Below are 22,925 nucleotides of genomic sequence, written 5' to 3'. Positions count from 1 at the left end.
AGCAGATATCGTTATCAATCATCGGAAGAGAGAAAAGGGAGCCGGTCCCCCAATCCCCAGTTGAGATATTGATTGACAGGAGGCTTACCAATCGTTCTTGGAAGAGGTGCAAGAGTCCCGCCTTAACTCACGTTTGCCAATGAAATCGAATCAGGTAGCAGGGCGGCTGGGAAGGGACAGCCAATGGATTGAGGGAGTAGTCCGTGGAAGGCTTATGATTGGCTGATATGGGAGAGGGCGGTGCCATGGAGCTGTTGCTAGGCAGGGTAAGATGGCTGCGTTAGACAGGGTGAAGGTGCTGGTGCTGGGGGACTCAGGTGAGTCATGTCCTCTCCATCCTCTCCCCCACCCAGGGGCCACCCACTTGGCGCCCTGTAGCGGTTGACAGTGTCCAAACGACCCCTTCCCATCACAATGGTTCTATCACTCGTTCTTCCCCCCCCATTAGCGACATCCGGCTCGAGCTTGCGCAGTGGTGCGAGTCACGGCTGCCGCCCTCGTGCGCGGATCTGCCACGTGCTTAGGCTCTGACGCAACCCCCCCGCCGCGGTGCTGTGGCACCGCCCTGGCACAGGGGCCGGGGTCGTGCCCAGAGCGCGACGCCGCTCCTTGCGAGCCGTGGCCCTGCGCGGATCTCTTCTCTGAGAGCAGCGCGTGAGAGGGGCTAGAGCCGTCCGCCAGGGCTGGGCTCCGGCGCGACGCGTTTCCTTCTGGCCCGTACAGGGACACGGGGCAGTTCCAGCCCCAAGGGGGGCTTCGTATATAGATGAAAGCGGGTGAGAATTGAGCTGAGCAATGGAGACTCCGTGGGCCTTCCTACGTGGTCTCTGGCTGCTCTCATGGGGCCTTCCTTGCAGAACAGCTCCCTTGTTCCCGCCGAAAGCCGCCTCAGTCGGCTAAACCCGTCGGCCTGGGGTAGCAGATGAGAACTGCTCTAAGAAGCAAAACCTCCTTAGTCTAGTGTCAAAACATACCACTGCATTTAGAGCAGGACTGGCCATTGGCATCTCTGGATTGGTTGGACGGCTCTCAAAAATGTAATTGAATAACTTACAATTTTTTGAGTTGGAGAAGGAGAAACGTTTCCAAGCAATAGAAACCCCAACAAACCCACTGGTGGGAGTTCAGAGAAAAGCAACAAGAGTAGTCAAGAGGCTAAAGAGAGTGACTTAAAAATAATGGGATCAACCAGAGTATGAGGAAGTACAATAGCACTATGAAGAGCTAAAGCAGCAGTTTATGCTTTTAATTTTATATAGTCCGTAGAGTCATACAATTTTAGCTTCATTGTATTTTTCACTCTTTGACTCCTACCCTTTGATGGAAGATTCATTTCACCTGTTCAACGTTGTCTCGTAAAATTCTGTTTTGTCTTATACTTGTGTCCACTTGTTCTTATTTGTCCAGGAACTTCAAGTAGATTAAGTGGTGACCTATGTTGAGTTGTCAGACATCAAGAATGATAAGCATGGTTTAAATTTGTAGGTAAAAGTAAGCTTAATTTTTAATCAGGTCCCTTCTTCATTGCCCCATTTTCACTCCCAGTGTTACTACTATCATTGTCTATGTATTGTCCACTAATCCTTTCTCATATTAGGTGCCTAATGCTGCAGTCTCCAATACAGTTAGATCTTTCTTCAAATAAGGTTCACTAGATACTATGGTCCAAATGTAACTTACTTATAACACTGTAGCACAGTAGTCTCAGACTTCCATATTCCTCTTTACAAAAGCTGATATGCTATTAGCCTTCATTTTACAAACCTCAGTATTTATAGCATGTGTCTATCATGGAGCTGGCGGTGTAAGTTCTAGTTCAGGTACCTGTGAGAGCTCTTGTGGAGCTTGTACTCTTAAAATAGCAGTAAAACAGTCTGTATGGGCAGCAGGATAGCTTTGTAGCCACCCTGGATACATACTTAGAGCTTCAAACGCATTTGTACTTGAGGCAACTAGTGGATCCATCAGCCCATGTCTCTGCAGTTATAAGACTGTTTTAGTGCACAAGCTCAAACAGCTGCCTGAAATGGAAATTTCACCTTCCACTCCAGTGTAGAGATACCCATGCTATTCCTATCATCAATATTTTCTTTACTGCTGTTGTATGCTGGATCATAGAGTTAAATGTTGTGTCTAACAATACAGCTAGGCCATTATACTTTACTAATTAGTTCATTGACCTTTAAGCTGTATTTAGCATGAATACTATTTCTACCCAAGTGCATTGTTTTATGTTGTTAAGATGTGTTAGAATTTGAATGCCTAGCCTTTTTACTGGGTTTACCAATATTATTTTAGTCAGATTATGCTATCATCCATGTTGAGCAGGGGTGGCCAACTAGTTAGGAGGGAAGAGCCAAAATAGCGGTGGATATAGTGCAAAGAGTCACGTATTATATATTTATTTTTTCTATCTATAGGTTGATATATAAAAAGACAGATAGAAAAAAATAAATAGATAATATGTGGCTCAATGCCCTCCTTCTCTGTCAGAGCCAGACACCCCCGTCCCCAGCACTTTGACTCAATACCATCCCTGTGAACCAAGCACCCCCAGACATCCTCACCCACAGACAGGCAACCTCAGCTCTCCCCCCGCCACCGCTCGATGATGAGGGTTCACCAGAGTCACTGCCACCATGTGCTTCCCCCACCAAGCAGAGGGGCATGTTCACAGAGTGGTGGGTGGCACTCCCAGAATGTGGCTCTGAAGAGGAGCTGCATTTAATTGTCCAAAGAGGAACATTTCATGGTTCAAGAACTGCGAGTTGTCCGCCCCTGCTCTTGAATCTTAATCTGACTTCTATTTGGGTATCTTTGGCAAATGTAGAGATCATGCATTGCCAACTATGCAGTTTCAATTTGTGTTTGTTTTGCAGGTGTTGGGAAGTCTTCACTTGTTCATCTGTTGTGCCAGAACCAAGTATTGGGAAACCCATCTTGGACTGTGGGCTGTTCAGTGGATGTCCGAGTAGGTGAAACACTGAAATTACAATGCATAGTGTGTCTGCTTCAAAAGATGTGAGAAATTAACCTTCTAATCTCTAACACCGTGGGCAGTTTTTTGTGGAGTTACAGGTTCACTTCTCCACAATATACTTTCAAGGCGTCTAACTTGTTTACTGTTGAGCGGGTTTTTCAGATTATATCTTAAATACATATACTGAAGTACTAAAAGATTTCATGGCTGTTTTTTAGTGGAATGGGTTTACATGGTATCTCTAGTTAAAATTTCCTCTGTCACTTACTTACTATAAACTATCTGCCATTTACCTCCTATGCAACTGGATTTCAGTGATGATGCATATAAATTGTTTATCACTTTGGGATTCTTTTGGGACAAAAAGCGCAGAAGGAAGATATTCAGTGTATACTCTGAGCATGTTTGGTGCCAAAAGTTGGGCTTTATAATGGCACTATCTAAAGAATCCTAGATACGTGTCTGTTATAAAAAAATCAACAGACACTAAGCTTCTTGTTTATCAAGCCGTTATTCTCCCAACATTGTTGTATAGATCTGAAACAGTGAACAACATGCAGACATCATTTGAAAGTCCTTGACAGGCATTGCGAACTCTGCCTCTGCAGGATCTTGAAGATCAAATGGAAAGACAGGTGCACCCACATTAGTGTTCTGGAAGAAGCAAAGACTAACGGTATCAAGGCAATGATCATCATCAGCAGTTCTGCTGGACTGGTCATGTCCAGGTGCCAAATCATTGCTTCCCAAAACAGGTCTTGGCCTTTCTGCTGAAATAAGGGTGCCAAAGCATAGTAGCCAACGGAAGCATAAAAAGGACTTGTGAAAGAAAAACTTAAAGAAGTGGAAATTGATATTGACACTTGAGAGACACTTATCCAGGGTTGCTCAAAATGGAGAGAAGTAATACATGATGGTCCCCTGCATTTTGAACTTGCCTGCCAACAAGCTAAGGAGGACGAGATGCAGGAGGAAGGAGAGGCTGGCTTTCAGTCATGGCCAACAGCCTACTGTACCTGGAATCATCTGTCCTCGCTGCAGTAGAACTTAAGGTCTATCCTTGAACCACAGTAGCCACTTGAGAATCCACAGTTCTCATGGAAAATGATCATATTTGGCAGCGAACGATCGCCATCATCAGTAGATATCGCTGTACTATTATTATTGTTCACTTCATGGTGAACTCAGTATCAGTGGATTGATAAATTAAACTCTAGAATTTCCTGGCAATCAGTTGCCACATAGAGCTAAATTCCACACTTTAATTCCTGCCAAACATAATATTAATGGATTTAATTTCATTTGTTTATATCATGTAAGTATGTTTTGCTCGGATCATTGATGAGGAGGATATTAGTGAAATGCCTTTCTTGCAGGATGATGAGAGCAGAAGCTAATGGCTGGGGGAATCTAGAAATTAAGACAAAGTTTTCAGTGATGAGATACCACCTACATGGCATGGGGAGAAGCATACACTGGGCATGTGAAGGAACATTTCATCCTTTCCAAGGTGTCATGCTTTGCTTCTGGCTAGTAATGATACTGTCTTTATGGCTGGACAGCATCTTTCATTCTGAAGACTCCCAAAGCACGTTTCCAACTTTTTGGGAAAAGAAATATGGCATTTGTGTTTACTAGTGCACAGCATAACTACAAATTGAACTTCAGAAAGAAAAGTGATGATTACTGAATTCAGCTGACTCTTCAGGGAGAATTTAGAGAGGTAGAACATAATAACTATACCTGGATTTTTGCCAGGACATCAGTGCTAATCTTAATCTTGCAACTACTCTCATATGTCCTTCAATGGTAAGTGACCAGAACTTCATCTTTTCATCTGCTGTAGCAGCAGAATGCCCCTAAGAACCACAGTGAAGCTCTAGGGTCACCAGTATCATTGAAGCACAGAGGCCCTCTTCTAGCTCAGAAAGACCACTTTGTGAAGCACTCATAATGTCAATTGCAGGTCTTCTGATGTGACCCAGACACGTGCAGTTTGTGTGATCTTATAGCCTCACAGGATGCTGGGACATGTCTTTAGTACTCTGATTTAAAAGTTATGGTTCCAACTCCAGAAGTTTTGCCCTTCCAGCTGAGGTCACCATTGTGTGAATTAACCTTCTGCAGTTGTGGGGGGCATTTCAGAGAAGGGTTTAAAGAGGGAGTCTCAGTCAAGGGGAGGGCCAGAATCGACAAGGTCTGTTCAGTCATGGAGAATGTGGGCCACATCCTCCATGACTAAACAGACCTTGTCGATTCTGGCCCTCCCCTTGACTGAGACTCCCTCTTTAAACTCCCCTCTGAAACCTTCCACCCCCACCGCCCCACTCATGCATGTGACAAAGCGGGTCTTTGCCCACAAAAGCTTATGCTCCAAAATATCTGTTAGTCTATAGTGTGCCACAGGACTTCTTGTTGTTTTTGAAGATACAGACTAACTTGGCTACCCCTCTGATACTTCTGCAGTTCATACTGTGCTTATTTATTAGTTGATTTCTTTTCCAGATTCATGACTACAAAGAAGGGACCCCAGAAGAGAAGACATATTATATCGAATTATGGGATATTGGCGGTTCAGTGGGTAGTGCTAGCAGTGTGAAAAGCACACGGGCAGTGTTTTACAACTCTGTGAATGGTAAAGTATGTTTAGTGTAAATTTATTTTTGCTTCCAATTAATTTTTGTTGTGAGAGATCACTGTTGGTTTTGAGTCAGAATTCACCCAGGTCTTTCTGATCTTATTATAATATCCACACTTAAAATAAAGAAATAAGGGAGAAACTCATGGATGTCTTATGTCAAACATATCTGTGTGGAGCCAGCTGTGAGCTGGAAAAACATTTTGAATAATAATATGCAAATTAGCAGAGTCCAGCATCTCACTCTGTTCTGGCCTTCCAGTGTTCCAGGACTAACACAACAGGGAGTCTTTGAAACTTCACTAGGGTTTTCTCAGTTTGTGCATGCAGTAATGAAGATATGTTTTGCACTTCCAGGCCTCATAAACACACAGAAACTTAATTTTTCCTTTCTCTTCACTGGTTCAGGATCTATGCTAGGAAAATTTTATTAGTTGGCAAGAAAAGTGTAAATGATTTGACAAGTATTTCCAATCCTAGCAGACAGTGAGATATTTTTCCATAAAACTCTGATTATCATCATGCCTTTTTTCACTTCATCTGCAAAATAACTTTTAACAGGTGACTCTCTCAACCCGCTGCAGGTAGGAATTCATAGTTTATACCATTACGAAAATGGTATCCTAGCTTTGAAAGATTGATTTATATTCTTTTAATTCGTAAAACATCATCCTTTAAAATCAAGTAGAAAGAAAGAAATATGCTAATTTCAATACTACAGTGTTTAATGTAATGTATCCCTTCACTTACGACATTGAAAACAAAGCAGGAGTGTTTGCTAGCAAATTGAGGCAACCAAAATTAATGACCACTTTTGGAAATTTTGTCTCAAATGTGCTATTTTATTTGGGTTCTTATTCTATATCTCTTATCACGGTATCTGTGTTCTGTTAGTAGCATGTTAAGCGGTGTGATAAGCATCGGTCCTGTTTGACTTTTAGCATTATTTTTCTCTTCCCTAGAGGAAAATTGCATGAGGATACTTATTTATTTATAACTTATGTACCTGCCAGAGTTCTGTAGTTAAGATTGGGTTGATGCAGGGATGCAGCTTTTCCACTCCAACATCAAATCCAGGATGTGACAACCCATGTAAGTTAGACTGTAGATGTTGTAGAGAAGCAAATTAAGAAATAAAATTTTGGGCTTTTCCAGCTGAAGGATGTTGAAGTCCCACAGAGGACTGGGGTTTTTTTAACATCACTGTTGACAAACTATCGGCTCCTTTATGAAAACTTCAGTCTTTGGTGGTCTGTAAATAATTATGGAAGCTGTATGTGCATTTACTGTGTGGTCTGGATTGTTAGGCTAATGAATGAGGCACTCCAGAGTGAGAGGTTGATATTTGTTGGGACTATAATTTTTCCTACCACTGGATTTATAATTTGAAGGATTTTGGCAAGGAAAAGGGCCAGGAATTTTACTTTTTAAATACAGGAAATGTTATTTATGCATTTGTGTACTAGCCATTTTGGAAACTGGCACAAGAGGGTTGCAGAGCAGGTGAAGAAGGTGGTTTTTCCACTTCTGTCTCTTCTGCACAACAGACTCCTGCTGTAGAATGGGTTCTTCTCCTGGGAGCATATCCAACAGGGTATGTTTCACTTTTCGCTGTATGAAGTGACTATAGCTGCCTGGAAAATCCAGTTCATCATTTTCTGATTACCATAACTCTGAATCAGCTGAGCCAATTTACCTTTTGTTTTGGAGAAAATTCTCCTCCACGCTCTCCTCCCCTCCCCAAAGTCCACGCCTGTTTGGAATTGGAAAGGAGTTTCTAGGAGTTTAGGAGGCAAAAAGGAAGCTTATTGTGTAAATGTGATTGTGACCTTACTGCTGCTGCTGAAGATGATGATGAAAAATTGAGGTTTTTCCTTTTGTGATATATAAATCATCTCTCTTTAATAGCAGAAGGGCATGTCTGGGCTGCTCTTTGACTCTATGGAGGAATGGAGAATTTTTGGGAGTAGGAAATCATGTATATTATTATACACAAAAACTACATTCAAAACTGGTTTTAAGGTTGCAAAGTTAGGAAGTGCCAGAACTCAGATTGCCTGTGCAACCTTAACTTAGTCCACTTGTGCAAATCCAGTATGATAGTCTTTTAACATGATCAAGTACTATTTTTTGTAGAGGACTCTTTGCTGATTCAGTATATAGAACAGACAGCACTTATACAGTGAACAGCTGTTCAGTATTTTACATTTTTCTCCCAGTTCTTCATGTAGCCTTAGGCCTTATTTACTTCATGCTAGTCAAACTCTGTTCTGAAAACAGTTATTTCATTGTGTCCTTTTTTTTGACATTCATTGCTGATATCACATATCCTGAGTGCTTCACAAACATTAATTAATTAATTTTCACAACAGGCTGGGTCCGGGGCTGAAGAGGAGAGCTGGGAACTCAAGTAACAGCAGTGGTGGCTGGAGCTGGGTCCCCTGTGCAACTGTCTCCTTTGGCCTTCCCGGCCCAATCAGAGGGCCTGGGTCACATTTAGTTATAGCACATTTAACTGGGTCTCCATAATGACAAGACAATTTAAAGTAGTAGAAACAACTTCTACTTGCTAATGTTTTCAGCCTGACTCCGTGTGAGGCTCTTGCCTCTGTCAGTTCCAGAGTTTCGTGGTCTGTGAGGTTAGGAAGATATGTTATTAAGAAATGGTCTGTCTGTCTTCTCTGTTTAGGCATAATATTAGTTCATGACTTAACCAACAAGAAGTCCTCTCAGAACTTGTATCGATGGTCATTAGAAACACTTAACCGAGATGTGGCTCCAACTGGAGTGCTAGTGACGAATGGGTGAGTGTACAGTGTGCACACAGCATGAGACGTGACTCCAGCTGTTGTGTATCTCTCTTCATTCTTTATCACAAATTTGACCAAGTGCAGCATTCTTAGGTTAGGATGTACTTCGGAAGTTTGAGAAGAGCTGTGGGACTGTGAGAAAGAAATGGTACTGCTGTTCCATTTACAAAGCAGTTCCCACTGTTTCCAGATCCTTGGGTTTTCTGGTAATACGCTGGGGTCAGAGGAGCCATGTCTCTATTGCTCCTTCTATGTTTGTTGAGGTTCATGTAGGAACAGATACATTTCCTTCTATCTCAAAGACTTTCATTCAGAGTAATTTGTCAGGAGTCTTCATGAAAATGTGGATGTGCCCGTATCCTAGATTGCTTTTTTTCTGGGAGGAGTAGTGAAGCAGTAAGTCTTGCAGATTTCTTTAGCAGAATTTTTTGGGGCTTTGCTAAAGAAATGTATTCACTGAGTGTGTTTTTGTGAGTGCTGCACCATCTTATTGGGTATTTGCCCTAGAAAAATCACACACATGAGAATGGGAGCAATGGAATGAGCATGTGTGTCGGGGGTGTTTATAGCTGGGGTTCTGTTTCCTTCTCCCCTCCCCCCACAACATGCACACCACAGACAGCTATACAGCTGCTCTTTTAAAAACACAGGGAGGCGTGTTGTCCAAAATCCATATTCGGTGTGGTTGCAAAGAAGCTTGTCTCCCACCAATTTATACTGTGGAACAGAGAAAAGGCCTATGAAGCGAGCTGAAACAAGTGGAGAGTTTCAAAACTATGGGGCGAAGTTTTGCATTGGTTCTGAAATAAATGGGAACTCAGGGTTTCTCTAAGGATGTGAGTTATATAGTATAAATATGAGAGTGGCCATACTGGGTAAAACCAGCGGTCCATCTACCCCTGCAGCCTCTTTTCTGATACTGTTGGGGTATGGGCAGTAGTATTCTACACTTCATCCACCTTATTCTCACTTTGTTTCCTTTTATTTTTTTTTAACATGGTCAGCCTGCTAGTTAGTTCTGCCTTCTCCTTTTCCCGATTGGAGATCTGACCCAACCCAGCTGCTGGTTCCTTTCTTCTCCTCCTCCCCATTTCAAACATGCAGTGGTTCCCAATCAGCCTGTCAGTTTCCATTTCCTTCCTGCTCTTCTCCAGCTCTTGCATTGTGATCCAGCTTATCTCTTAGCTGCTGCTTCCCACCTTGTCCTCTTCAAACAGGAGCCCCCATGCATGTTTCAGGTGCTAGTCTCATATATACTTCCATTCTAAATCTCCAACCAGCAGTGTGTTTCAACTGCAGAAACCCTCCCTCACAATGCAGAACAGCCCATTTTTGGCTGTCAGAACACAATATCCAAGAATCTCCCACCATCTAGATTGAAAAGGGAAGGTATGGTACCCTTTATCTCGCTTGAGGGGTTGTCACTCTCATGTAGGTTTGTATTACTCTGTTTTTCACTGTGCAGGGACTATGACCGCGAACAGTTTGCTGATAACCAGATTCCACTGCTGGTGATAGGAACCAAATTGGACCAGATCCCAGAGCCTAAGCGCAATGAAGTTTTGACCAGAACAGCTTTCCTGGCTGAGGATTTCAATGCAGAAGAGATCAATCTGGTTAGTATTTTTGCCAGAAGTTTTGTTTTTCTTTGACCTGGCATGATGATTTTCAGGCAAAGAGAACTGTGAGATCCCAGTTACAGAAACTACACTACTGGTGACTGCCTGCTCTGTTACACTGGGGTCATTTAGTGTTGGCTAACCATACTCTTTGCATGCACAGTGGAGAAACAGTAGATCTAGAAGAAAGAAGCTGGTTGTGGGGAGTCAGCAGGATGACTTAGGGCTTTTGGGATTGAGAGTCAGGAGTCCTGAGTCTAGTTCTTGTTTTTTTCACTGACTTTCCTTTTCAGCAAATACAGATTATGCCAATGTATAGCTATACCGCTGCCAAAAAGTGGTGGCTAGATGTATAATGGTTGGCTGAAGTTTAGCCTGGGGAAATCCAGATGTAATATTGGAATTTTCAGACTGTGTTTTCAGCTTGGGAGATTGTACTTACGTCTTAATGTGTCTTCAGGGCTGTAAAGCCAGCGCTTTACCTTACCACCCAGCTCACTTAAAAATAGTCTTTAAAAGAAAATTGTTGACACTTTTAACAAGCAAGTGTCAAATTCTAGTACATGTTTTAAAAGCTGATGATTCAGGGCTCTACAGAAAATTCCTGCCTGATGTATTTATTTTTGGGGAGATGTGACTCATTTTTTCAACCCTACCGGGCTGATCCGTATCAAGAATTATTTTTTCTTGTATTTGGCACGAAGGACCTACTTCTCTAACATAGAATAAAAACTGCTCTGATGTATTTGCTTTCCTGAGCCTCTTGGGTTTTGAAGAGGATAACATCCAGAGTGACTTCCTTTGTTAGTAAACTTCATGGCTTGAGGCACTCCAATTGTATTGGTGCAGAGAATCTGGATTTTTTAATTTTTCTCAACAGCCCTATTGATTTCTTCATTTTAACGAGAGAGAGAATCATGAGTTGGTCTGAGAACAATTTGTTCTCATTTCCATCAGATTGTTTCTTCTGGAAGTTGCAGACAGTGTCAGGAAAGAGTCTTTCCCATAGATTTCCTCAACATGAAGGCATCTTTGTTTCTGCTGATTCTATAGGCACCTTTGGTACTTTCTTAGCTGAATTGTTCCTCATCCATCCAAAACACAGCTTGTAGACCAATGGTTAACAAACTACTCAGGGCACTTCAGACTGACGTCAGCTGTGTCCACAACCACCCATTCATTTGTGTGTCATTCAACCTGTGAAGAGCTTGAACTGCCCTAAATCCTAGATCACAGGAGTCCACGTTTTGGCATAAGAGCACATGCAGTCAGATGGGAAGAGGTAACAGTAATGCACTGAGACCTAGCATAGAACTCAACGTAAGGGGAGGGAGGACAGACTGAAATATCAGCAGTTTAGAGCTCGATGCCCCATTGCTAGTGGTTGGGAACCATGGCTGTTGAAGGTTCCTTTTGCTGTACTATTAAGAAATCACTGGTTTCTGGTATTGTGCCTTTATAACAAGTAGCAACCTAACATTTTTTAAATATGGTAAACTTTTAATTTAATGGACTAATGGAGGGAGGGGTGTCCATTATTCTTGAAAGTCCATTAAGTGTGAGGGTTTACTGCTCCCCCAGCTCTCCCGGCCCCAGTCCCGCTCCCTCGCCCACCACAAAACACCTCAAAACCAAAAAAAATAAAATAAAATAATAAAAAAGCCCTGCCACTCACCAAATCCACCACTGCAGGAAGCCCTGGACCCCGCCCTGGCTCAGATCCTGCTGCAAGTGGCTGCACCTGCCTTGCCATGTGCAGCTGGAGGTGCCTTGCCGCTTCAGGGACCTGCTGCATGTGGCTAATGGCACCTTGCCACGCGCAGCTGCATCACTGCCCGCTGCTGGAGGAGCCACCCCCTGACCTGCAGGAGCTGCTGCCACCGCCACACACTTCTCCCACCATGGTGCAGTCTGTGGCGGCAGTAAGTCTTCCCCCTTTATTTTTTTTTTGGCGGCGACCTGGGGGAGGATTTAGACCCCAGTGGACTTCGGGAGGAATGGTGGGATGTCCTCTGTTTCTGAAGTCTGCTAAATTGAGGTCTGTAAAACTGAGGGTTTACTGTAGCTTAGTTTTGATTTTGTATTTGTAGTGGGTCTTCTAAAGTTCCTTTTAACACACAGTTTTGAGAGTGGGATGAAGCCATATCTTGTGTGTGGATCCCTGTTTAAAAGATTAAAAGCTTTTTTTTTTTTTTTACCCTCAATTGGTTTTGTCCTCTTCCATTTGGAAGTCAGCCAGCGATGCTTTTCCCCCACGTTCTGTGTCCTGCCAAATGGCTTTGGAACAGAAGTCAGTATGAGTTTGCTGTGTTTGTTTCACTGGTTGTGTCTGCCTGTTTCTGGGAAGTGGACTTGCTGATTTCCTTGTTCTCCCTCTCCTGGTTTAACAACTGCAGCAAAACCAAATATTTCAGCTGTTTTGGCTTGATGTTCACCTGTTTATGTTTTATTAGGTAATCAGTTCTTAAAGTGACACCTGTTGTTGCATATCTTTACGTTCTATAGAAATCTAGCACATTCTGTTTAAGATGAAGAGTTGAGCTGAGTACCTAGTTATTTTCAGTAGTTTTCCTGCTCCTTGATGATTGTGGCGCAGCATGGTTCCTAAATGTGAGTTGCCTTTTGTGTGTTCTAGGACTGCACCAATCCCCGCTATCTGGCTGCAGGCTCATCCAATGCTGTCAAGCTGAGCAGGTTTTTTGATAAGGTGATGCAAATTCAGTTATGTTTGGTTTTGCTTTATGTAATTAATCCTGTCTGTATGCTGAGAGGTAATGACATAGCTGGGCTCCTGCTCTCACTTCCCACTTCTTGAGCACTAGGTTCAAATTCTGTGTGGAACTGCAAACAAAAATGACTTTGAGTAGTTCTCAGACTTAACCTCCTTTAAATTATTGTTGTTCTTGTTTGTTATTATTTACTATTTGTATTATAATAGCACTTTGGAGCCCTAACAGGGACCAAGGATGGGTGTTGTGGGAGGTGCCATACACACACATAACAAATATAGTCCCTGCCCTGAAAAGCATTTAATACTGGTCTGCATTACAGACTTGTCAAAGAGTTTGTTACTTTAACTTAACTAAGTCATGGTTTAGATGAGTCTGAAGACTGACAGTAGAAATCGTGTAAGACGTTATTTAGTTTTATTGTCTGAGTTGTATGGAGAGCTCAGAACAGGAAGATAATTCCAGCCACGATGCATGTAGAGGCCCTTTACACCAATATCCCACATGAAGATGGACTCCAAGCTGTTTAGGAACATTATCCCTGATGAGACTGAGGCACAAATGGTGGCAGAGCTTTGTGACTTTGTCCTCACCCACAACTATTTCAGATTTGGTGATAAATTATACCTTCCAATCAGTGGCACTGCTATGGGCACCCGCATGGCCCCACAGTCTGCCAACATTTTTATGGCTGACCTGGAACAACGCTTTCTCAGTTCTTGTCCCCTAGCGCCCCTCCTCTGCCTGCACTACATTGATGACATCTTCATCATCTGGACCCATGGGAAGGAGGCTCTTGAAGAGGTCCACAGTGATATCAACAGTTTCCACCCCACCATCAACCTTAGCCTGGACCAGTCCACACAAGAAATTCACTTCCTGGACACTACTGTGCAGATAAGCTACAGTCACATAAATACCACCCTATACCAAAAACCCACGGACCACTATGCTTATCTACACACCTCCGGCTTCTATCCAGGGCATACTACACGATCCATTGTTTACAGCCAGGCACTAAGGTACAACCGTATTTGCTCTGATCCATCAGACAGAGACAAACATCTACAAGACCCTTACCAAGCTTTCCTCAAACTACAGTATCCACCGAAGGAAGTGAGGGAAACAGATTGATAGAGCCAGACGGGTACCCAGAAGCCACCTGCTACAAGACAGGCCTTGCAAGGAAAACAAGAGAACACCACTGACCATCACATACAGCCCCCACCTAAGGCCTCTCCAATGCATCATCAGTGATCTGCAACCCATCCTGAACAACGATCTTTCGCTCTCTCAGACCTGGGGAGGCAGGCCTGTCCTCGCCCACAGACAGCCTGCCAACCTTAAACAAATCCTCACCAGTCACTACAGGTCACAAACCAGTGACTGTAGGCCTGGAACCAGCCCCTTCAACAGTCCTTGCTGCCAACTCTGCTCACATATCTACACCAGCAATGAAGGGTCCTGTGGCACCTTATAGACTAACAGAAAAGTTTTGAGCATGAGCTTTCATGAGCACAGACTCACTTCATCAGTCTGTGCTCATGAAAGCTCATGCTCAAAACTTTTCTGTTAGTCTATAAGGTGCCACTGGACCCTTCGTTGCTGTTTACAGATCCAGACTAACACGGCTACTCCTCCGATACATATCTACACCAGTGATATCATCATAGGACCTAACATCAATCCCATCAGGGGCTCCTTTACCTGTACATCTACTAATATAATATATATCATCATGTTCCAGCAATGCCCCACTGCAATTTACATTTGTCAAACTGGACAGTCTCTCAATAAAAGAATAAATGGACATAAGTCGGACACCAGGAATGGTAATGTACAGAAGTCTGTGGGTGAACACTTCAGTCTCCCTGGACACTCAGTGGCAGATTTACGGGTGACAGGCCTGAAACAAAGAAATTTCAAAAATCAAATGGAGAGAGAAATCTCTGAGCTGCAATTTATTTGGAAATTTGACTCCATTAACCACGGATTAAACAGAAACTGGGAGTGGCTCGCAGCTTACAAAAAGAGCTTCTCTGCCCTGGGCATTAATATCTCTCCATTAGACTCTGACAAAGGCTCACATCCCCCTGTCCAATCTAACTTGTTTTTTCCTCTTTTTATAAGTACTATTGATACTGGGCCATTTCCACCTTGCTGAATAGACCTTGTCAGCTCTGACACTCCCTCTTACTGGGACCCCACTCTTTAAACACCCCTCTGAAAGCACCCCCCACTCATGCATCTGATGAAGCGGGTCTTTGCCCACAAAAGCTTATGCTCCAAAATATCTGTTAGTCTGTAAGGTACCACAAGACTTCTTGTTGTTAACGAAATAGGAAAAGTTCTGTTGTTTCCTTCTGCCCTATGCCTGACTGTGGGTAGTTTTGCACCTCTAATCATCCCCAATTCTATAAATTCACACATATGAACAGAATGAGTGTGTTGGGGCTGGAGTCTGTGTGGTAGCTCTGAATTTGATGCCTGATTCTGGCCTTTGCTCCTTGAGCCAGGTTTACTGTAGAAGCAGGAAATATTGGGGGAGAGGTAAATAACAAAGAAGGCAGGTTACTGGTACGTAGTGATCTATATGACTTGGTAAGTTGAGTGTAAGCAAACAGTATGCATTTTAATGTGGCTAAATTTAAATGTATATATTTAGAAATAAAGAATACTGGCCACAATTACAGGAGGAGGACACTTTTCTGACATGTGGAGACTCTGAAATGGTAATGGTGGGTAATGATCTTAACATAAGCTCCCAGTGCAATTCTGTGGCCAAATCCTTGGTTGAATAAGGAGAAATCTCAAGACTGAGTAGGTAGAGTATTTTTCCTCTGAAATTCACTGTGGCGCAGTTGCAGTTGGAGTGCTGTGTTCAGCTTTGGTACCCACAACATCAGAAGGATGTGGGTAAGTTAGAGAGAATTCAGAGAAGAGGTGTGAGAATGATTAAAGGATTAAAAAACGTGTCTTACTTGAGTTAGTTATCTTAACAAAGAGAAGGTTAAGGGGTGACTTGATGAGAGTCTGTAAGTATTTATGTGAGGAGTGAATATTTGATAATTGTCTGCTCAGTGTAGCACAGAAAGGTGTAACAATCCACTGGCTTAAGGTTGCAGGTTGGCACCTTCAGATCAGAAACGAACTGTGACACTAAAGGTAATTAACCATTAGAATGACTTACAGGGTCACAGTAGATTCTCCACTGCTGACAAATTTTAAATCAAGATTGGATGTTTTCCTGAAAGATCTGATCTACGAAATATTTTGGGGGTGGGGAGGGTCTACGGCATATGCTGTACAGTAAGTCAGATGAGGTGATGATATTGGTTCCTTGTGGCCTTACAATCTATAAATCTATATGTAGTCTTTAAAGTGGAAAAAGGGAGCAACTGATATTGCTCTGAAGTCACTCTACAACTGATTAAGATATGGTAGTTGCTTGCTGTGAAAGGAATTTGTCCAGCTCTCAGCTGGAAGCATGGAGGCTTTAATGCTGGATGCGCAGATGATATATATTGGGGCAGCACAGGAGTCCTCCAGCAAAGATATAGAAATACTCTTTGTGCTTAGAAAACAGAACGATGAATAAATGCAATAACTTTTTAACCAGTCAGACTGGGGAAAAAGCTAGCATCATAGACCATGTGTACGAGCAGTTCACTGTCGCTGAAACTCCTTCCACTTCTTGGTGAGATTTTGCCCCAGCATGCAAACTCATGATCTTTTGGTTTTCACAGCTTCCTCTTCAGCCGCCTGTGACTTTTTCCCAGCCTTAATGTTCATTTCTGTTTTTCCCCCCACATTCATTTACTATCCAATTCATGTCTTGAAATTTGATCATTTTTCTGTGGTCATAATTATGTAATCTCTATATGGAGATTAGTTAGTAATTCTTTAATCTGGGAAATTTTCTAAGAACCGTTACTCTTTGTGAAATGGTGATCATAGTATCCTCCTTTGTATTTAAAAAAAAAAAAAAAGGAGCTGGTACAGCTCCTGGCCACCCCTCTCCCTTTGTCCCCCTTGCTGGATTCCCATGGCTGGGGCTGCAGTAGGGCAGCAGGGGCTCCAGCTCTGAGCCCTGCAGGGGGCCCTGGTACCCAGCCCCACACTGCTGTGGGGCTCGGGGGCTCTGGCTCCTAGCCAGCTCTGTAAAAAGGTGATGGTACGCCATACTGGTATGTATCGTCACAAAAAAAGTACCGGTATCCATTTAGAATGTGGAAACTGGAATAAAATTTAAAGTGTCATAACTCACTAGCAAATGGCCATTGTCGACCCCTTTACAGGCTGATGGGTTTGAAACACACTTTGCCAGCACTTTAATGAGTACCAAATGTAGAAGCCCAACACTGCTATTCCTGGTTAAAACAAATCTGGGCTACGTCTACACGTGCACCCAACTTCGAAATAGGCTATTTCGATGAATAACGTCTACACGTCCTCCAGGGCTGGCAACGTCGATGTTCAACTTCGACGTTGCTCAGCCCAACATCGAAATAGGCACAGCGAGGGAACATCTACACGCCAAAGTAGCACACATCGAAATAAGGGAGCCAGGCACAGCTGCAGACAGGGTCACGGGGCGGACTCAACAGCAAGTCGCTCCCTTAAAGGGCCCCTCCCAGACACACTTTCATTAAACAGTGCAAGATACACAGAGCCAACAACTAGTTGCAGACCCTGTATATGCAGCACGGACCCCCAGCTGCAGCAGCAGCAGCCAGAAGCCTTGGGCTAAGGGCTGCTGCCCACGGTGACCACAGAGCCCCGCAAGGGCTGGAGAGAGAGTATCTCTCAACCCCCCAGCTGATGGCCGCCATGGAGGACCCCGCTATTTCGATGTTGCGGGACGCGGATCGTCTACACGTCCCTACCTCGATGTTGAACGTCGAAATAGGGCGCTATTCCCATCCCCTCAGGGGGTTAGCGACTTCGACGTCTCGCCGCCTAACGTCGATTTCAACTTCGAAATAGCGCCCGACGCGTGTAGACGTGACGGGCGCTATTTCGAAGTTAGTGCCGCTACTTCGAAGTAGCGTGCACGTGTAGACGCAGCTCTGGTGTTATAAAACAAAATGCTTTATTTCTTACCCATCTTCCCCAGAGAAAAAGCACCTGGGTGAATTTGAAAATAGTCATATTGGAAGTGGGAATACTTTGGTCAAGCCGTGTAGTGCTCCCTGTGGAGGGAATGGAGAAGGCAACGAGATCCTGGAGATCCCCTTTCTTGTGCGAACATTAGAATTTGGCCAACGCTTTGCAGGATGGTTGGAAATAAGAATTTGCAATAAAGCAATATGAGCTACTCCTTGGCCTGTGCAGAGAGGGAACTGGTTCCACAGCAGCCTCTAACCCAGGCCATCTTGAGTCAGGATTTGTCATTTGAGAATGGAGTATCCCAATTGTTGATGCCCTTCAGTCTTGTTTAAAGCATTAAGCATGTTACGATGATATATACATGCCGCACCTGCTAAGTTCTTTCTCTGATTGCACCCCCCAGGTTATAGAGAAGAGATACTTGTTACGAGACGGTAATCAGGTCAGTAGTTATTTCCCTGTGGTGCTTTTTTGTGCAATGCTTCCTATGGATTTTCTTCACTGACAAGGCCTTGATCTTTAAAATAGACGTGCGTGATTGCCCTGACATTGGAGATTATGGTTGAAATGCTAGTGATTATTGGTAGTAGAATTACTAATTTTACTGCAGCACAGCTGTTGGATGCGTGGGGAAAAGAGATGGTGCCAGTTTTTACAAACTTTACCCACAGCCTGGTGGTTTTGGCTATAAAATGATAAGCAATGAAATAACTACCAATATTGACATTTAAATTGGTTCTATTGGAAATCAGATGAAATTGAGATGAAAGGAGGTCAGTTAGTATCGCTGAGCAGTTGTGTCAGGCTGGTGTCTTCAGAATCACGTGGCACCATTCTGAATCAAAATCAAAAATGTTTCTTGACAACCAGGGCTAGTGATGTACATTTTTAAATGATACTTTCTGCTGAAGTTGGTGGAATTAACAGAGAAGTGTCAGCATAATGCCAGCTCAATTGAACCCTGAGTGCTTAACTCACTAAATTTAATTGAATTTTTGAAAGCACTAAATAGAAACAGGGACCTAGGCTCTCCCACCTAGGACAAGTCATTTCACCTCTGTGTTGCAGTGTTCCCATCTGTAAAATGAGAGGCATTAAGAATACCTTGGTTTTTATATAGCACTTTCTATCAAAAGATCTCAGAGCACTTTACAAGGCAGGGCAGTATCATTATCCCCATTTTACAGCTCGGGAAACAAAAGCACCTAGTGGACTGACTTGTTGCCTAGTAGGCTAGGGGTTGAGCTGGGAATACAATCCAGGACTGGCCTGTGTCAGGGAAGTGTAGTGAGGCTTAATTCACTCACGTTAGCAAAATGGTTGCACATTATAGTGACAAATGTAAGAGATAAAACTTGCACATTAAAATCAGTTGCTGTGCTTTCTCCCTTTCTGAGAGAGAGTGGAAGGGTGAAAATGAAAGCCAAAACTGTATTATTTCAATTTTTAACAAGAATTTTTTTATTTGATTTTTTTTTTTTTTTTTTAAATCAAGTTGGTTTTCTCCTATTTCAGTCCTGGAAAGTTTTTTCCCCTCTGGTAAAAGAGAATCTGTGTTCCATGAAGATAAAAGCTTAGTGCTGAACCATGTTTTTATTTGTTTTGTTTTGAAGTCCTGATGCCGTATTACATTATTGTATATGATAGTTTTAGTGGCTAACCAAGGAATTAACTACTACTTTATGGCCAAAAGACAGAGTTTTCAGTGTACTGCCAACTATCTGATCTGCTCCCATGATGACGGCACAGAAGGTAAATAGGAAGTCTTAAAACATGTCAACACACATCTTATAGGGCTTGTGTACACTTGCCCCCAACTTCGAACGGGGCATGTTAGTCAGGGTGATGGGAGATTACTAATGAAGTGCTGTGGTGAATACTCAGCACTGCATTAGGCTAATTCTCCTGTGCAGCAACTTCAAAGTGTCAAACTTCGAAGTGTCAGCATGCCTGTAGCCGCAGGCACTTCAAAGTGCCTTTTCTCTTCAAGGCACTTCATAGTAGCATGGGCATATCAAAGTGCCCATGGCTGCACACATGCTGGCACTTAGAAGTTTGAAGCTTCAAAGTTGCCATGCAGCAGAATTAGCCTAATGAAGTGCTGCGTAGTCTCCCGTCACCCTCATTAACATTTCCCCTTCGAAGCTGGTGGTGAGTGTGGACCCAGCTATAGACTAGGGAAACTCAAACTGAAGCTCAGGAGTCACAAATGGCTCTTTGCAGAACATAATATAAAACACTGTGATTTAATTATTAACCAATCAGGATGCTCTGTGAAACTGATACAGTAGTATTTGGTCAGCATAACCAAGTGTGTGTGTATAAATAGTAAACAAAAAATTAAATTCACACTATTGTGGCTCTTTTGGGTACTGCTGATTTGCTAATTTGGCTCTTGAATGACTGATATTTCAGTGTCACTGCTGTAGACCTACAAATGAAACAGGGACCAAGGAGCTTTGGTATACCTCATAGTTCTAATGTTTGGAATTATCTGCTCCTTGCATATATAGTAAATGGTTCATGGTATTTTGTAGTGGGATCCGTTCTTCCCACTCATGGTTTAAGGAATGTGCACAGTAAAACTCTCCTAAGGCATGGATGGAAGAACAAACCCTAAGCAAACATTGTTTTTTGTTTTTGTTTTATTTTTAAATCGTGCCTCAGCAGAGGCATCTTGCTTTAGCTTTCAGCCATAGCATCAGGCATATCTCTGAATGTGGTCATGTCCTACCTGGTATTTGTGGGAAGCTTCCAGAGAACATAAGAGGACACTCTGGGAAATGTGCTGTTGAGTCTGGTCCTTGCATTCTGCCTCCCAGGTTGATAGTGAACTAACACTGGAGTGGTGGGGTGCTCTTCTGTGTTTTGATGAGGATATAATAACCATAGGTGAGGTGGACCTCAGTTTTGAGGATTCTTTAGTGCTTTTGGGAAAAGTTAGATTGATAGCACAGGTGTGCTGTTACATTTGAACTCTTCTTTGGCTTCCCATTGCAATTTTAATTCGCTGTGCTATTCTTAGCTGTTGTATAGAGTTCCCTAGTTTCACTTCAGAGCTGGCTGCATTTTAGTCATGGGCAAAATGATCCTTGTACAACCACTTTGTCTATCACTGTAAGTTTGTGAAGCATTTTAGTGTTGGAAGACCCTGTGTCTTGCATTTCTTCAGGGAACTGACATTTTTATGAAGATTTCTGAGCTTGTCTCCACTTGAACGCTTCAGTGGCATAGCTACACTGTTATTGCTGTTTGGCAGTAGCAGTTAAGTGAATATGCTGCCTATGCCAACAGGAGGGGTTCACTCATTGGGATAACTAATCCATCTTCTCAAGAAGCACTAGCTATGTCAATGAGACAGTTCTCCAGTCAGCTTAGCACTGTTTACATTAGGGGTAGGTCACTTTAATGGCCTCCCTCAGGGGGTATGGATTTCTCATATCTCTGAGCAACATAATAATACTGACCGAATTTTCTAGTGTAGGCCAGGCTTCAGTCAACCATTGTAGGATTACTTCTGCAGGCTATTTCATTGTGAAGTCTAAATTACTTCTCCTCTTCCCACCATGTTTAGCACTGTACTGCTTTTTCCAGTTCTGTTGTTTTTCTTAGACACCACTATATATTCCTGTGTTGCTTTTATACAGCAAATTATCTGGCCAGGATTGCTGTCACAGAGGTGAGAAAGGTTATATGTCTCCTTGGGTGAGCACCTCAGCTCTGTCTATGTGTAGACAGAGGGATGAGGTGACTCTTAAACCATAATCTCATGGACAGCTACAAGAGATACTGCCACAAGGGCAGGATGAAGGAACCACGGACCCTCTTTCAGTTGTGAGATTGTGTGTTTGCAGGCACTCAGCAATGTACATCTATTTGAAATCCCATTAAGCAAAGAAGTGTCTGGTGGTTTTGAATAGACTTTCTTTGTAAGCACTGATCCTTGCAGTATAAACAGCATCTGCACATGTGCAGCAGAAAATGAGTGCCAATGCCTAAATGCAGCTTTTTCATTCTGATGAAGTTCACAGAGCTTCGCAACTTGATAAAGGCTGTTTCCTTAATTGCTGTAAAACTGCAGCCATATCTGGCACAGAACACCGCAGCTGTTGAGAAGATCACAATAACAGTATATAACAGTTTTGTAAAGGACATAAAGACTCCTGAATACACTTGAATTTGCAGAGGGATTCAGTAAAGAATAACGTAGTAAGCCAACTTGGAATTTAGCAAGGACAATAGTCCTCGCACTGAACTCAACATAAAAACCCAGAAGAACTGTACTACAGGCAAGTGAATAGAACTGCACTTTTACATTTCATTCAAAAGGTGGCACTACTAAGGAGCATACTGAAACACTTGGTCTGTCCTGACTCAGGAGGGAAAAGAAGTCGTGTTGTCAGCTTAGTAATATGGATATTAATGTGGCCTAGGAGGAATTGTTGGTGGTCTGACATTGTGACTTATCTTTCATATCACAGATTCCTGGCTTTTCTGATAGAAAAAGATATGGAGGAAGTGCACTGAAGAGCCTTCATTATGACTGAACACTGCTCACTGTCCAGAGACTTAATGGAAGATGAATTTTCTCCATTTGCAGTAACGTTTTCCTTCCTGTGTTGGACTCGTAAGGGCAACAATCCTCAGGCCAGGAAAAATAAAGTTTAATAATAATTTTGGCCAACAGGACTGTGGAAGCTACCAGTGCTGATGAAGGCCCCCAAATCTGTTTTGGGGTCCACACTCTCTCCTAAGCTTAGGAACCTAATGGAAATATGGGATCTCTTTGAATTGGTGCAATAAATTCAGTGTTTCCCACACTGCTGTGGGAAACATTATGCACAACATGTATGTGTATCTTTTTTTCTCCGGTTGGGAATATTCATGAACACTTTTCAATGAATTATACTAATTGTACCTCTAGCAGAAAGGGAACACTGAATAAGTTTCTCATTTACACTAAGATAAAGCAAAACAAGCAAGCAAACTATGAGACTGTTTAAGAAATAGAATGGAAAACATTAGAAAGCCATCATATAA

General features: G+C 42.8%; 1 protein-coding gene across 4 annotated transcripts; it reads left to right on the top strand.

Moving 5' to 3' along the window:
• Positions 1-253: 253 nt before the first annotated feature.
• RABL3 (RAB, member of RAS oncogene family like 3) lies at positions 254-22,743 on the top strand. Of its 4 annotated transcripts, XM_074983572.1 has the most exons (8): positions 254-317; positions 2,880-2,971; positions 5,486-5,615; positions 8,308-8,422; positions 9,894-10,044; positions 12,683-12,754; positions 18,289-18,327; positions 22,367-22,742. In XM_074983572.1, the coding sequence occupies exons 1-8, from the start codon at positions 272-274 to the stop codon at positions 22,430-22,432; spliced, it is 711 nt and encodes a 236-aa protein (XP_074839673.1). In that variant the 5' UTR covers positions 254-271; the 3' UTR covers positions 22,433-22,742. The 4 variants fall into 4 exon arrangements, with proteins under 4 accessions (XP_074839673.1, XP_074839675.1, XP_074839677.1 ...); XM_074983574.1 differs by lacking the exon at positions 12,683-12,754 and having other exon boundaries at positions 22,367-22,743; XM_074983575.1 differs by lacking the exon at positions 254-317 and having other exon boundaries at positions 2,916-3,021.
• Positions 22,744-22,925: the final 182 nt, after the last annotated feature.

The sequence above is a fragment of the Carettochelys insculpta genome, chromosome 1 (assembly GCF_033958435.1).
Source record: "Carettochelys insculpta isolate YL-2023 chromosome 1, ASM3395843v1, whole genome shotgun sequence".
NCBI lineage: Eukaryota > Metazoa > Chordata > Testudines > Carettochelyidae > Carettochelys > Carettochelys insculpta.
The sequence above is the reverse complement of the archived record's forward strand: the minus strand, read 5'-3'. Positions and strand labels throughout refer to the sequence as shown.